The sequence below is a fragment of the Ranitomeya variabilis genome, chromosome 4 (genome assembly GCF_051348905.1).
Source record: "Ranitomeya variabilis isolate aRanVar5 chromosome 4, aRanVar5.hap1, whole genome shotgun sequence".
In the NCBI taxonomy this organism is placed as follows: Eukaryota; Metazoa; Chordata; class Amphibia; order Anura; family Dendrobatidae; genus Ranitomeya; species Ranitomeya variabilis.
This window is the reverse complement of record NC_135235.1, coordinates 60,382,345-60,397,768: the sequence shown is the minus strand read 5'-3', so window position 1 is coordinate 60,397,768 and position 15,424 is coordinate 60,382,345. Positions and strand designations below refer to the sequence as shown.

General features: G+C 46.6%; 1 protein-coding gene across 1 annotated transcript in view; it reads right to left on the bottom strand.

Annotated features, from left to right (window-relative positions):
- LOC143767563 (zonadhesin-like) overlaps window positions 1-14,886 on the bottom strand; it is a 316,930-nt gene extending 302,044 nt beyond the window's left edge. Inside the window, exon 1 of the mRNA XM_077255972.1 lies at window positions 14,577-14,886. Coding sequence (XP_077112087.1) covers window positions 14,577-14,886 — 310 coding nt within the window. The remainder of the gene's footprint in view (window positions 1-14,576) is intronic.
- Window positions 14,887-15,424: the final 538 nt, after the last annotated feature.

The following is a 15,424-nucleotide window of genomic DNA, read 5'->3' as shown; positions in this document are numbered from 1 at the left end:
CTAGAGATGGTTGTGCGTGAAAATCCCAGTAGATCAGCAGTTTCTGAAATACTCAGACCAGCCCTTCTGGCACCAACAACCATGCCACGTTCAAAGGCACTCAAATCACCTTTCTTCCCCATACTGATGCTCGGTTTGAACTGCAGGAGATTGTCTTGACCATGTCTACATGCCTAAATGCACTGAGTTGCCGCCATGTGATTGGCTGATTAGAAATTAAGTGTTAACAAGAAGTTGGACAGGTGTACCTAATAAAGTGGCCAGTGAGTGTATATACCGTATATATATATATACACTCACCGGCCACTTTATTAGGTACACCTGTCCAACTTCTTGTTAACACTTAATTTCTAATCAGCCAATCACATGGCGGCAACTCAGTGCATTTAGGCATGTAGACATGGTCAAGACAATCTCCTGCAGTTCAAACCGAGCATCAGTATGGGGAAGAAAGGTGATTTGAGTGCCTTTGAACGTGGCATGGTTGTTGGTGCCAGAAGGGCTGGTCTGAGTATTTCAGAAACTGCTGATCTACTGGGATTTTCACGCACAACCATCTCTAGGGTTTACAGAGAATGGTCCGAAAAAGAAAAAAAATCCAGTGAGCGGCAGTTCTGTGGGCGGAAATGCCTTGTTGATGCCAGAGGTCAGAGGAGAATGGGCAGACTGGTTCGAGCTGATAGAAAGGCAACAGTGACTCAAATAGCCACCCGTTACAACCAAGGTAGGCCTAAGAGCATCTCTGAACGCACAGTGCGTCGAACTTTGAGGCAGATGGGCTACAGCAGCAGAAGACCACACCGGGTACCACTCCTTTCAGCTAAGAACAGGAAACTGAGGCTACAATTTGTACAAGCTCATCGAAATTGGACAGTAGAAGATTGGAAAAACGTTGCTTGGTCTGATGAGTCTCGATTTCTGCTGCGACATTCGGATGGTAGGGTCAGAATTTGGCGTAAACAACATGAAAGCATGGATCCATCCTGCCTTGTATGAAGCATCTTTGGGATGTGCAGCCGACAAATCTGCGGCAACTGTGTGATGCCATCATGTCAATATGGACCAAAATCTCTGAGGAATGCTTCCAGCACCTTGTTGAATCTATGCCACGAAGAATTGAGGCAGTTCTGAAGGCAAAAGGGGGTCCAACCCGTTACTAGCATGGTGTACCTAATAAAGTGGCCGGTGAGTGTATATATATATATATATATATATATATATATATATATATATATCTCAATCGATTGGACCCAGTTTGACACTCTTTACAGAGCCAACGAACATGCAGGGATTGTCTGCCACACACTGTAATGCCACAGCCATGTTGGTTGTGGCATTACAGTGATTGGCTGGCCGCACAGCGTCATCAGGTCTATATCAGACCTGCTCGTTACAGTCAGCTCCTGAATCACGCAGTGTAGGGAGTGTTGCTATATCAGGCCTTAGCCTGACATAGCAGACTGTATTAAATATATATTTTTTTGGTTTTTGATGAATTTAAAAAAATAAATAAATAGAACAAGGCTAGCACACAGAACTATGCTACGTACAGTATGCCTGCGAAACTACAATTTTTCAAACACAGATACACCAGTCCTCAGCCTGACATAACAGACAGAATAAATTTTTAGGGGGGTTTGGTGACTTTTTTGAAAAAAAAAAAAAGCCACAGAAAACTGCAGCTAGATATATATTAACCCCTTAACCCCCAAGGGTGGTTTGCATGTTAATGACCAGGCCAATTTTTCCAATTCTGACCACTGTCCTTTTATGAGTTTATGACTATGGAACGCATGTATGGATCCCAGTGATTCTGACATTGTTTTCTTGTGACATATTGTACTTCATGTTAGTCATAAAATTTCCTTGATATTACTTGCGTTTATTTGTGAAAAAAATGGAAATTTGGTGAAAAATTTGAAGTTTTCATGCCCTTAAATCATAGAGATATGTCACCCAAAATACTTAATAAGTATCATTTCCCACATGTCTTCTTTATAGCAACACAATTTTGGAACCAAAATTTTGTTCTGTTACGGAGTTATAAGGCTTAAAAATTGAACAGCAATTTCTCATTTTTACAACACCATTTTTTTTTTTCAGGGACTACATCACATTTGAAGTCACTTTGAGGGGTCTATATCATAGAAAATAACCAAGTGTGGCACCAAACTAAAAACTGCACCCCTCAAGGTGCTCAAAACCACATTCAAGAAGTTTATTAACCCTTCAGGTGTTTCACAGGAATTTTTGGAATGTTTAAAAAAAATGAACATTAAACTTTTTTTCACAAAAAATTTACTTCAGATCCAATTTGTTTTATTTTACCAAGGGCAACAAGAGAAAATGGACCACAAAAGTTGTTGTACAATTTGTCCTGAGTACGCCGATACCCCATATGTAGGGGTAAGCCACTGTTTGGGCACATGGCAGAGCTCGGAAGGGAAGGAGCGCCATTTGACTTTTCAATGCAAAATTGGCTGGAATTGAGATAGGACACCATGTGTCGTTTGGAGAGCCCTTGATGTGCCTAAACAGTAGAAACCCCCCACAATTGACCCCGTATTGGAAACTAGACCCCCCAAGGAACTTATCTAGATGTGTTTTGAGAACTTTGAACCTCCAAGTGCTTCACAGAAGTTTATAATGAAGAGACGTGGAAATTAAAAAATCATTTTTTTTCCACAAAAATGATTTTTAGCCCCCAATTTTGTATTTTAACAAGGGTATCTGGAGAAATTGCACCACAAAGTTGTTGTTTACTTTGTCCTGAGTACGCTGATACCCCATATGTGGGGGTAAACCACTGTTTGGGCGAACGGCAGAACTCGGAAAGGAAGGAGCACCGTTTTACTTTTACAAACGCAGAATTGGATGGAATTGAGATCGAACGTCATATTGCGTTTGCAGAACCCCTGGTGTGCCTAAACAGTAAAAACCTGTCAATTCTAACTCCAACCCTAACCCCAACACACCCCTAACTCTAATCCCAACCCTAACCACACCCCGAACCTCAACACACCCCTAACCCTGATCCCAACCCTAACCACACCCCTAACCTGAACACACCCCTAACCCTAATCCCAACCCCAACAGACACCTAACCACAACACACCCCTAACCCTTATCCCAACCTTAACCATATCCCTAACCCTGACACACTCCTAACCCAACCGTAAATGTAATCCAAACTCTAACCCCAACTCTAGCCTCAACCCTAACTTTAGCCCCAACCCTATCTTTAGCCCCAACTGTAACTCTAACTTTAGCCCCAACCTAACTTTAGCCCCAACTGTAACTCTAACTTTAGCCCCAACCCTAACTTTAGCCCCAACCCTAACCCGAACTTTAGCCCCAACCCTAACCCTAACCATAATGGGAAAATGGAAATAAATACATTTTTTTAATTTTATTATTTTTCCCTAACTAAGGCGGTGATAAAGGGGGATTTGATTTACTATTTATAGCGGATTTTTATGTTTGGCAGCTGTCACACACTAAAAGACTCTTTATTGCTAAAAATATTTTTTGCGTTACCACATTCTGAGAGCAATAATTTTTCCATATTTTGGTCCACAGAGTCATGTGAGGTCTTGTGTTTTGCGGTGACGAGTTGACGATTTTATTGGTTCCATTTTTGGGCACATGACATTTTTTGATCGCTTTTTATTCCGATTTTTGTTAGGCAGAATGAACAAAAACCAGCAATTCTTGAATTTCTTTTGGGGGAGCGTTTATACCGTTCTGCGTTTGGTAAAATTGATACAGTAGTTTTATTCTTCGGGTCAGTAGGATTACAGCGATACCTCATTTATATAATTTTTTTATACAATAAAAACTATTTTATAGAAAAAAATAATAATTTTTGCATCGCTTTATTCTGAGGGCTATAACTTTTTTATTTTTTGCTGATGATGCTGTATGGCAGCTCGTTGTTTGAGGGACAAGATGATGTTTTTGGTGGTACCATGTTTATTTATATCCGTCTTTTTGATCGCGAGTTATTCCACTTTTTGTTCGGCGGTATGATGATAAAGCATTGTTTTTCGCCTCGGTTTTTTTTTTTTACAGTGTTCACTAAAGGGCTTAACTAGCGGGACAGTTTTATAGGTCGGGTCGTTACGGTCATGGCGATACTAAATATATGTACTTTTTTTTTTTATTTACATAAAGAAATGTATTTATTGGAACAATATATATATATATATAAGTCCAAAAAAGAAGGCAGCACTCCATTTTCCATATAACTGTGCAGAGTTTAATCAGACCACATGTCTGTGCAGCGACGTTTCGGCTCTGAATGAGCCTTTCTCAAGCTCATTCAGAGCCGAAACGTCGCTGCACAGACATGTGGTCTGATTAAACTCTGCACAGTTATATGGAAAACGGAGTGCTGCCTTCTTTTTTGGACTTTATGCATTTGAGTTAACCGGTGAACATATATATATATATATATATATATATATATATATATTTTTTTTTTTTTTTTTAATTTAGGTTTTTTTTTTATTGCACATGTAAATATTTTTTTTTTACTTTGTCTCAGGATGGGACATCATGGTATAGTGACAGAACGCTGATTTGACACTTTGCACAGCACTGTTTCAGATCAATGATCTGACAGGCAGTGCTGCAGGTTTGCTGGCGCCTGCTCTCAGCAGGTGCTTGCAAGCCACCTCCCTGCAGGACCCGGAAGGCCCCCCACGGCCATCTTGGATCCGGGGCCTACAGGGAGGAGGATGGAGGAGACGCTCGGAAGAACGCGATCACGTCGTGTTGTTCCGAGGGTCTCAGGGAAGCACGCAGGGATCACCCTCCCTGCACAATGCTTCCCTATGCCACAGGAATGCGGTGATCATGTTTGATCGAAGTGTTCCGGGGGTTAATGTTCCAGGAGCGGTCCATGACTGCTCCTGGCACTTAGTGCAGGATGTTAGCTGTAATAATCAGCTGACACCAGGCCGCGATCGGCCGCGCTCCCCCCGTGAGTGCGGCCGATCGCCTATGACGTACTATCCCGTCCCTGGGAATTAAGTCCCAGGTCACCTCGATGGTATAGTACGTCTAATTGCAGAAAGGGGTTAAATAAGCAGCAGCAGACAGTAATGGAGCTTTTGGAGGTATGCAGTGAGAGCTCTGTACTCACATACAGTGCCTGCAGGCCTTGCACTGATGTGGATATGTGCACATAGACTCCCCTGCCTACCTAGCGCTGTAATCTCGGGACCCCTAAATTAGCCCTAAAAAGGACTGTTGGTTTCTCAGGAGTTGTGGACTGAACAGTTGCAGACCTACACTAATTATTAAAAGCACGATTCTGACCCTATCTCAGCAGCAGCTCTCCCTACTCTCGCTAAGTCCGGAGCAGAATGTGGCGAGCAGGGCAGCGCCAGGTTTCTTGTAGACCTGATGATGCTGTGCGGCCAGCCAATCACTGTAATAAAACAACAAAGATGGCTGCGGCATTACAGTGCATGACAGACAATCCCTGCATTGTCATTGGCGCTCTAAAGAGCACCAGAATTGCAGGGCGGAGACCCGAGCTCCTGCCGAATAATCTTGGAAATACTCTGTGCTCGCCGAGTACACAGAGCATAGTGATACTGGGGCAATTACCGAGTGGTGGCGAGCATGTTCGCTCATCACTAGTCACTAGAAAACTAGTAAATCTGCTGCCATGTAACCCTCCATATTCATGTGTGAGTTTTGTATAACTCCTCACCAACATTTGATTAACAGCATTCTGCCTATGCACAGTGAACACAGGCAGTTGCCAATCAGAGGTGGGGGCAGGGTTACACAGAGCTCAGCATTCAGGGAACTTGACCGTGTATGGCCAATATGGCTCCCTTATTACCCAAACCACCACCCACAATCGAGTAAACAAACACCAAAACTACAAATAAAAACGTAACACAAAACTTCTTTTTGGATAATTATGGCCACAGCGGCCAGTTTATTAACAAACAAAACAAAAACATTTTCTTTAAACATTAGCATAATTTATGCAAAAATTCGAGGGGAGGGTTCTTGGAGCCCACCGGGAAAATTCTGGCTTAAGATATTTGGCAAAACCAAAAAACATAAAACACCTCAATTTACCCTCAGCCGTACCACCAGCTCAAGGGCACCATAATTCCCGTTTTGGGAAAAATTAACCACCACCAGCTCCCAGGGTAAACACCCCGTCCAGAGCCTGTAACCAAAATGCCAGAACACCAAACCCGTTTAACTGTCCGGAATTTCCTGCAAATTCCTTCGCCGCTGAATCCGCATCATCTCCAAGAACCCCACCCCCGCCACAAACTCACAGCCCTGAACACCTCAGGCCTGTGAGTGCCCCAACGCCACCAACGCTTTCTCAATTCCTTCCTGAATGGACAGGGCCCATAAATCAATGCCAATCTCGTTCAGGTGCACCCAGTCTTCCCTCCAAAATTCACCAACACCCGCCTCCAAATCAAAGTGCCGAACACTTATACCTCCATTTCTGGATACGAACTTGGTAACCGCCCTATTCAACTTCACACGAGCCCTGTTGATCCCTTTAACGGATCGCGCCCACCTCCATTTTTTACAAGGGACAATGTCCGACCATACCGTTAACACCCCCGGGAAAGCCGTCCACAACCGGAGAAAATCAGAACGAATATCCCTTATCAAATCCCTTACCGGTTTGGAACATAAGTCATTCCCGCCCAAATGAACCACCACGATATCTGGTGCTCTATCCAAGCGGGCAGCCCGGGAAAAATAAGAAATCGCCCTGCTCCAAACCATGCCCCAAAAACCGAGCCACCGCACGACCACTTCCTTTCGGCTAAAACCCAATTGCCTACCGTCCGGCTTGGCGTCCGCCCGAAGCGCCCCCAATAAACAAAGGAATGTCCAAAAATCCAGAAAAGGTATGGATCCTGACCTGAAATATAACAATAACAGTAACCGTTAACATAAGGCCACTTACACTACACAACCACCAAATTTAGTGCCGAACATAAGACAAATAACGGCCTGAACTCCAGCGTCCAATCCGCTTTATCACTTCGGACCCCAGGCCAAGGCTATCAGCCTCCGACGCTGCCCCTATCCTAAACGAATGCGATCCGAACTCGTCCCGCGAAAAACCCAAGGCCCTCAAACTTTTATAAAGAATCGCAATAAACTGAAAACGGGACAAGAAAACCCCGTCTTGATGGCACAACAATGGGCCCGCGCGACCGGCCCATAAACTCCAATACACCCATAAACACTGTTCCGGGCACATCAATGACCCCGTGACTCTACCCAACACAACCCTTTTCCCCACCCCTGCTTGATCCATCTTGGAACGCCGGATCCAAAATACGATACCACCCGTCCAAAAATCAACATCTTGAGCCAATAAACCACCCGCGCTAACCCTGCTACGTGACACCAACTCCCCTATTCGTAAAGCCCCGAAAAAAGGCCAAAGAAAAAGCCAAATGAAACAATACCGTTTCAAAATGAGAGCAGCACATACCTTCCAAAATGCCGCCCAAACGTTCAAGTACACTAAACGATATAGGCCTGCGCCCGTCAACCCTTCTAATATCCCTCCGATAACCTTTCAATGCTTGCCGCACCAAAAAAATTTTTGTCACATCAACCGAGCCCTCCAGCTTGAAACCAAAAGCTAACCCAGTCACAAACTTATTTACCTTAGAGACCGACCAGCCTGCCTCAGCCGCCCTACCAACCAAACACAAAACGGCTAACAACTTGTCATCCTCAGACCCTTATTCCCCCCAATGTAACACCGAACTCTGCCAAATATTCCAAGATGCTTCATATGCCGCCCAAGTCTTACTCGTAACCGAGGCCCGAATCAACCGTCCCGCTCCTCCGTAGGAATCCGCCACAAATGCGAAGGGCATACCGCTCCTGATGCTTCCGCTTCTGGTTCCAGCTCCCGGAAACGCACCCACTGTAAACGAGATAAGGCATCTGCTAACGAATTTTGCACACCAGGTACATGCACCGCTGAAATCCATGTATTGATCATCAAACATCTTAAGACAAGTTCTCTCACCAACTTTATCACGGGAGGCGACGATGCCGATAGCATGTTGATCACGGACACCACGTTCATATTGTCGCAATGGAATCTAATTCTGCGATTCGCAAACGCGTCACCCCGAATGAACACAGCCACCACAATGGGAAACAACTCCAATAAAGCGAGATTCCTTGTGAAACCGCTCTTGTGGCAACTGTTCGGCCATGCTCCAACACTCCACTGACCTGCGCAATAGGCCCCATAACCAACACTGCCGGCTGCGTCCGTATAAATCTTACAATCAAAATTATTAACCAACTGCTGCTGTATCAGAGAGCGACCATTATATTGCACCCAAAAATTCTGCCATGCCAACAAATTGTCTTTATGCTCCTAACCAAGTCAAATGAAATGATGCGGGGACCGCACCCCCGTCGTCGCCCTGGACAACCTCTGGCAAAATATACGTCCCATGGGCATAATCCTACATGCAAAATTCAACCGACCGAGCACAGACTGCAACTCTTTGAACGTCACCTTCTTGAGCCTAACAACGCGACCAACCTCCTGCTTCAGGGACAACAATTTATCATCAGGCAACCGGCATTCCATTTTTTCCGAGTCTATCAGGATACCCAGAAAACTTAAAACCGTACAAGGGCCCTCGGTTTTTTCCCTAGCAAGGGGAACACCAAAATGATTCGCCACCCACTCCATGGCCGCCAAAATGTTTCTGCACACATTCGAATCGGGAGGACCTATGAACGAAAAATCATCCAAATAATGAATGATGGACGGAACACCAGCCACCTCTCTGACGGCCCATTCTAGAAAGGTACTAAACGTCTCGAACCAGGAACATGAAATGGCACAACCCATCGGTAGACATCTGTCCACATAATAACCATCATTCCAAAAACATCCCAACAACGGGATACTGTCATGAATCCCCAATGGCTAGGGATAGCACAGGATAAGCAAAGTATAATAAATATCGGACGAGCTCTAGGGTGATGGAACCTGGGCTGACCGCTGCCCTACGCCTGACAAACGCAACTAGAGATAGCCAGGGAGCGTGCCTACGTTGGTTCTAGACGCCACGCACCAGCCTAAGAGCTAACTAGTACTGCAGAGAAAACAAAGACCTCACTTGCCTCCAGAGGAATTAACCCCAAAGATATAGTTGCCCCCCACATGTATTGACGGTGAAATGAGAGGAAGGCACATACATAGAGATGATGTATATAGCTTTAGCAAATAGAGGCCCGCTGAAAACTAGAAAGCAGAGTGACACAAAAGGGGACTGAGCGGTCAGCAAAAAACCCTAATCAAAAAAACCATCCTGAGATTACAAGAACCCATGTGCCAACTCATGGCACATGGGGAGAACCTCAGTCCACTAGAGCAACCAGCTAACAAAGAGACATTCTAAGCAAGCTGGACAAAAAACCAAACAACTGAAAATCAGCACTTAGCTTATCCTGAAAGATCTGGGAGCAGGTAGGCAGGAACCAAACAGAGCACATCTGAACACATTGATAGCCGGCAAGGGAAATGACAGAGAGGCCAGGTAAAATAGGAAACACCCAGCCTCTGATGGACAGATGGAAACCAAAGGCCGCAACCCACCAAAGTCACCCAGTACCAGCAGTAACCACCAGAGGGAGCCCGCAAACAGAATCCACAACAGGATACTGTCCGGATGAATTGGAAGCAAACGAAAGGCAGACTCCACATCCGTTTTTGCCAACAAAGCTCCCGACCCATAACGACGCACCCAGTGCACCGCCATGTCGAATGACGTATAAACAACTGAACACAACTGTTCCTAAATGCCATCATTCACAGACAACCCCTTCGGGTATGACAAATGATGAATTAAATGAAATTTATTCGGTTCCTTTTTGGGGACGGCCCCAAATGGGGAGACGATCATCCCTTCAACCGGTAAACAAGGAAACGGCCCAGCCATTCTCCCCAACTCCACCTCCTTTTTCAACTTGTCACTAACCACTACTGCATGAACCGCAGCCGACCTCAAATTTTTAAATGACAACGGAACCACATGGTCAGGAGGAGGGATGTGAAAACCCTCCGCAAAACCCTTACTAATAACACCGGCCTTCTCCCGATCAGGATACCTACCTAGAAAGGGGGCCATCTTTTCCAACCTCACCGGCGTCTCCCCCTAAAGAGCACCAGAATTGCAGGGCGGAGACCCGAGCTCCTGCCGAATAATCTTGGAAATACTCTGTGCTCGCCGAGTACACAGAGCATAGTGATACTGGGGCAATTACCGAGTGGTGGCGAGCACGTTCGCTCATCACTAGTCACTAGAAAACTAGTAAATCTGCTGCCATGTAACCCTCCATATTCATGTGTGAGTTTTGAATAACTCCTCACCAACATTTGATTAACAGCATTCTGCCTATGCACAGTGAACACAGGCAGTTGCCAATCAGAGGTGGGGGCAGGGTTACACAGAGCTCAGCATTCAGGGAACTTGACCGTGTATGGCCAATATGGCTCCCTTATTACCCAAACCACCACCCACAATCGAGTAAACAAACACCAAAACTACAAATAAAAACGTAACACAAAACTTCTTTTTGGATAATTATGGCCACAGCGGCCAGTTTATTAACAAACAAAACAAAAACATTTTCTTTAAACATTAGCATAATTTATGCAAAAATTCGAGGGGAGGGTTCTTGGAGCCCACCGGGAAAATTCTGGCTTAAGATATTTGGCAAAACCAAAAAACATAAAACACCTCAATTTACCCTCAGCCGTACCACCAGCTCAAGGGCACCATAATTCCCGTTTTGGGAAAAATTAACCACCACCAGCTCCCAGGGTAAACACCCCATCCAGAGCCTGTAACCAAAATGCCAGAACACCAAACCCGTTTAACTGTCCGGAATTTCCTGCAAATTCCTTCGCCGCTGAATCCGCATCATCTCCAAGAACCCCACCCCCGCCACAAACTCACAGCCCTGAACACCTCAGGCCTGTGAGTGCCCCAACGCCACCAACGCTTTCTCAATTCCTTCCTGAATGGACAGGGCCCATAAATCAATGCCAATCTCGTTCAGGTGCACCCAGTCTTCCCTCCAAAATTCACCAACACCCGCCTCCAAATCAAAGTGCCGAACACTTATACCTCCATTTCTGGATACGAACTTGGTAACCGCCCTATTCAACTTCACACGAGCCCTGTTGATCCCTTTAACGGATCGCGCCCACCTCCATTTTTTACAAGGGACAATGTCCGACCATACCGTTAACACCCCCGGGAAAGCCGTCCACAACCGGAGAAAATCAGAACGAATATCCCTTATCAAATCCCTTACCGGTTTGGAACATAAGTCATTCCCGCCCAAATGAACCACCACGATATCTGGTGCTCTATCCAAGCGGGCAGCCCGGGAAAAATAAGAAATCGCCCTGCTCCAAACCATGCCCCAAAAACCGAGCCACCGCACGACCACTTCCTTTCGGCTAAAACCCAATTGCCTACCGTCCGGCTTGGCGTCCGCCCGATGCGCCCCCAATAAACAAAGGAATGTCCAAAAATCCAGAAAAGGTATGGATCCTGACCTGAAATATAACAATAACAGTAACCGTTAACATAAGGCCACTTACACTACACAACCACCAAATTTAGTGCCGAACATAAGACAAATAACGGCCTGAACTCCAGCGTCCAATCCGCTTTATCACTTCGGACCCCAGGCCAAGGCTATCAGCCTCCGACGCTGCCCCTATCCTAAACGAATGCGATCCGAACTCGTCCCGCGAAAAACCCAAGGCCCTCAAACTTTTATAAAGAATCGCAATAAACTGAAAACGGGACAAGAAAACCCCGTCTTGATGGCACAACAATGGGCCCGCGCGACCGGCCCATAAACTCCAATACACCCATAAACACTGTTCCGGGCACATCAATGACCCCGTGACTCTACCCAACACAACCCTTTTCCCCACCCCTGCTTGATCCATCTTGGAACGCCGGATCCAAAATACGATACCACCCGTCCAAAAATCAACATCTTGAGCCAATAAACCACCCGCGCTAACCCTGCTACGTGACACCAACTCCCCTATTCGTAAAGCCCCGAAAAAAGGCCAAAGAAAAAGCCAAATGAAACAATACCGTTTCAAAATGAGAGCAGCACATACCTTCCAAAATGCCGCCCAAACGTTCAAGTACACTAAACGATATAGGCCTGCGCCCGTCAACCCTTCTAATATCCCTCCGATAACCTTTCAATGCTTGCCGCACCAAAAAAATTTTTGTCACATCAACCGAGCCCTCCAGCTTGAAACCAAAAGCTAACCCAGTCACAAACTTATTTACCTTAGAGACCGACCAGCCTGCCTCAGCCGCCCTACCAACCAAACACAAAACGGCTAACAACTTGTCATCCTCAGACCCTTATTCCCCCCAATGTAACACCGAACTCTGCCAAATATTCCAAGATGCTTCATATGCCGCCCAAGTCTTACTCGTAACCGAGGCCCGAATCAACCGTCCCGCTCCTCCGTAGGAATCCGCCACAAATGCGAAGGGCATACCGCTCCTGATGCTTCCGCTTCTGGTTCCAGCTCCCGGAAACGCACCCACTGTAAACGAGATAAGGCATCTGCTAACGAATTTTGCACACCAGGTACATGCACCGCTGAAATCCATGTGTTGATCATCAAACATCTTAAGACAAGTTCTCTCACCAACTTTATCACGGGAGGCGATGATGCCGATAGCATGTTGATCACGGACACCACGCTCATATTGTCGCAATGGAATCTAATTCTGCGATTCGCAAACGCGTCACCCCAAATGAACACAGCCACCACAATGGGAAACAACTCCAATAAAGCGAGATTCCTTGTGAAACCGCTCTTGTGGCAACTGTTCGGCCATGCTCCAACACTCCACTGACCTGCGCAATAGGCCCCATAACCAACACTGCCGGCTGCGTCCGTATAAATCTTACAATCAAAATTATTAACCAACTGCTGCTGTATCAGAGAGCGACCATTATATTGCACCCAAAAATTCTGCCATGCCAACAAATCGTCTTTATGCTCCTAACCAAGTCAAATGAAATGATGCGGGGACCGCACCCCCGTCGTCGCCCTGGACAACCTCTGGCAAAATATACGTCCCATGGGCATAATCCTACATGCAAAATTCAACCGACCGAGCACAGACTGCAACTCTTTGAACGTCACCTTCTTGAGCCTAACAACGCGACCAACCTCCTGCTTCAGGGACAACAATTTATCATCAGGCAACCGGCATTCCATTTTTTCCGAGTCTATCAGGATACCCAGAAAACTTAAAACCGTACAAGGGCCCTCGGTTTTTTCCCTAGCAAGGGGAACACCAAAATGATTCGCCACCCACTCCATGGCCGCCAAAATGTTTCTGCACACATTCGAATCGGGAGGACCTATGAACAAAAAATCATCCAAATAATGAATGATGGACGGAACACCAGCCACCTCTCTGACGGCCCATTCTAGAAAGGTACTAAACGTCTCGAACCAGGAACATGAAATGGCACAACCCATCGGTAGACATCTGTCCACATAATAACCATCATTCCAAAAACATCCCAACAACGGGATACTGTCCGGATGAATTGGAAGCAAACAAAAGGCAGACTCCACATCCGTTTTTGCCAACAAAGCTCCCGACCCATAACGACGCACCCAGTGCACCGCCATGTCGAATGACGTATAAACAACTGAACACAACTGTTCCTAAATGCCATCATTCACAGACAACCCCTTCGGGTATGACAAATGATGAATTAAATGAAATTTATTCGGTTCCTTTTTGGGGACGGCCCCAAATGGGGAGACGATCATCCCTTCAACCGGTAAACAAGGAAACGGCCCAGCCATTCTCCCCAACTCCACCTCCTTTTTCAACTTGTCACTAACCACTACTGCATGAACCGCAGCCGACCTCAAATTTTTAAATGACAACGGAACCACATGGTCAGGAGGAGGGATGTGAAAACCCTCCGCAAAACCCTTACTAATAACACCGGCCTTCTCCCGATCAGGATACCTACCTAGAAAGGGGGCCATCTTTTCCAACCTCACCGGCGTCTCCCCCTTGACCCGCACCCACTGCCGGCTTGCCTCTTGCTTTTTTGAAGCATTTTGAAGCCCCATGTGAACCTCCGTTACAGTGGGAACACGCATGTTTAAACTTGCAGGTGTTCCCGAATTTGCACTGGCCCTCATTAAATTGCCAGCACGTTCCTGTTTTCTTTTGATCCCTGCGACCCCTGATCACTACTGGCATGTCCCGCCTGCTGGCTGGCACTACTTCCGCTCCCGTGAAAGGACTGCCCGTACCTGCTTGGCGCCATCACTTTTAACCAAAGTCCTATGTCCTTTTGATCCCAGCGTATCTCAGGCCTGACCGCCTTCCTCTGCCTGAACTGTTCATCATAGGCCTGTCCACCATAAGTACGTTGCGCTTCCCCAATCGCATCCAGATAACAAAATAAGCCGGAACAATTCTCCGGAGCCTTCTCACCTATTACGCTCGTTAGGATTACAAACGCCTGTAACCAATTAACAAACGTCTGCGGTATAAGTCGCCACCTCCTCTTCTCCTCTTCCTCCTTCTTGCTATTGTCCTTTTTTCCCTTATCGAGATTAAACTTCTCTAACGGGAGTGGGGAAAATATCTCCACATAATCGTTGCGCCAAATCTTTTCCTTGACCCCCTTCTTCAAATGAGTCCCCAACGGCCCCTCAAAACAAACGTACACCTCGCCTTTAGCTCTATCATCCAACTTCACCATGTCCCCTTTATCCTTCTCCGTTTGCACAGATACGGACATTCCAGACACCGATGACGACTGCTCGCCCACTAACAAACTACCCGAATCAGGTATAGACTGCACCGAAACCCCCGCCCCTGGAAGCCATGCCCGGGCCGGCAAGACGCCAGCCTCTCTCACTGCCCCACTCTGCAAACTGCTCAACAGTTGCGACACGCTCACCAATACATCACGCAGCCCAGGCTCCGCCGACCTGCTGCTCCCTCCAATATCTGTTGCTCGCCCACCAGATGCCTGATCACCCCTAACCTCCGCACCAAAAACCCCCCTGGGCAACAAACTAGACATAGATTGGTACTCACCGAGCTGCCCAGGTGCTGTGTCCCTGCCAGCCGTGCATCCTGAATCCTGCCGCTCATCCACCACCTCTGGCTCATTGTCAGAAAATGAATCTTCAGCACCCCCGTGCTGCTCCCGGCCCGCGCCCCTGGTCTCCACGTCACCAGGGGTGACCGGAGCGTCTGCTGCAACTCGCCCGACCGACCTTCTCCTGGACCTGGACCGTACTTGCTCCATAGTCCGCTGCTCCCTGTCTGGC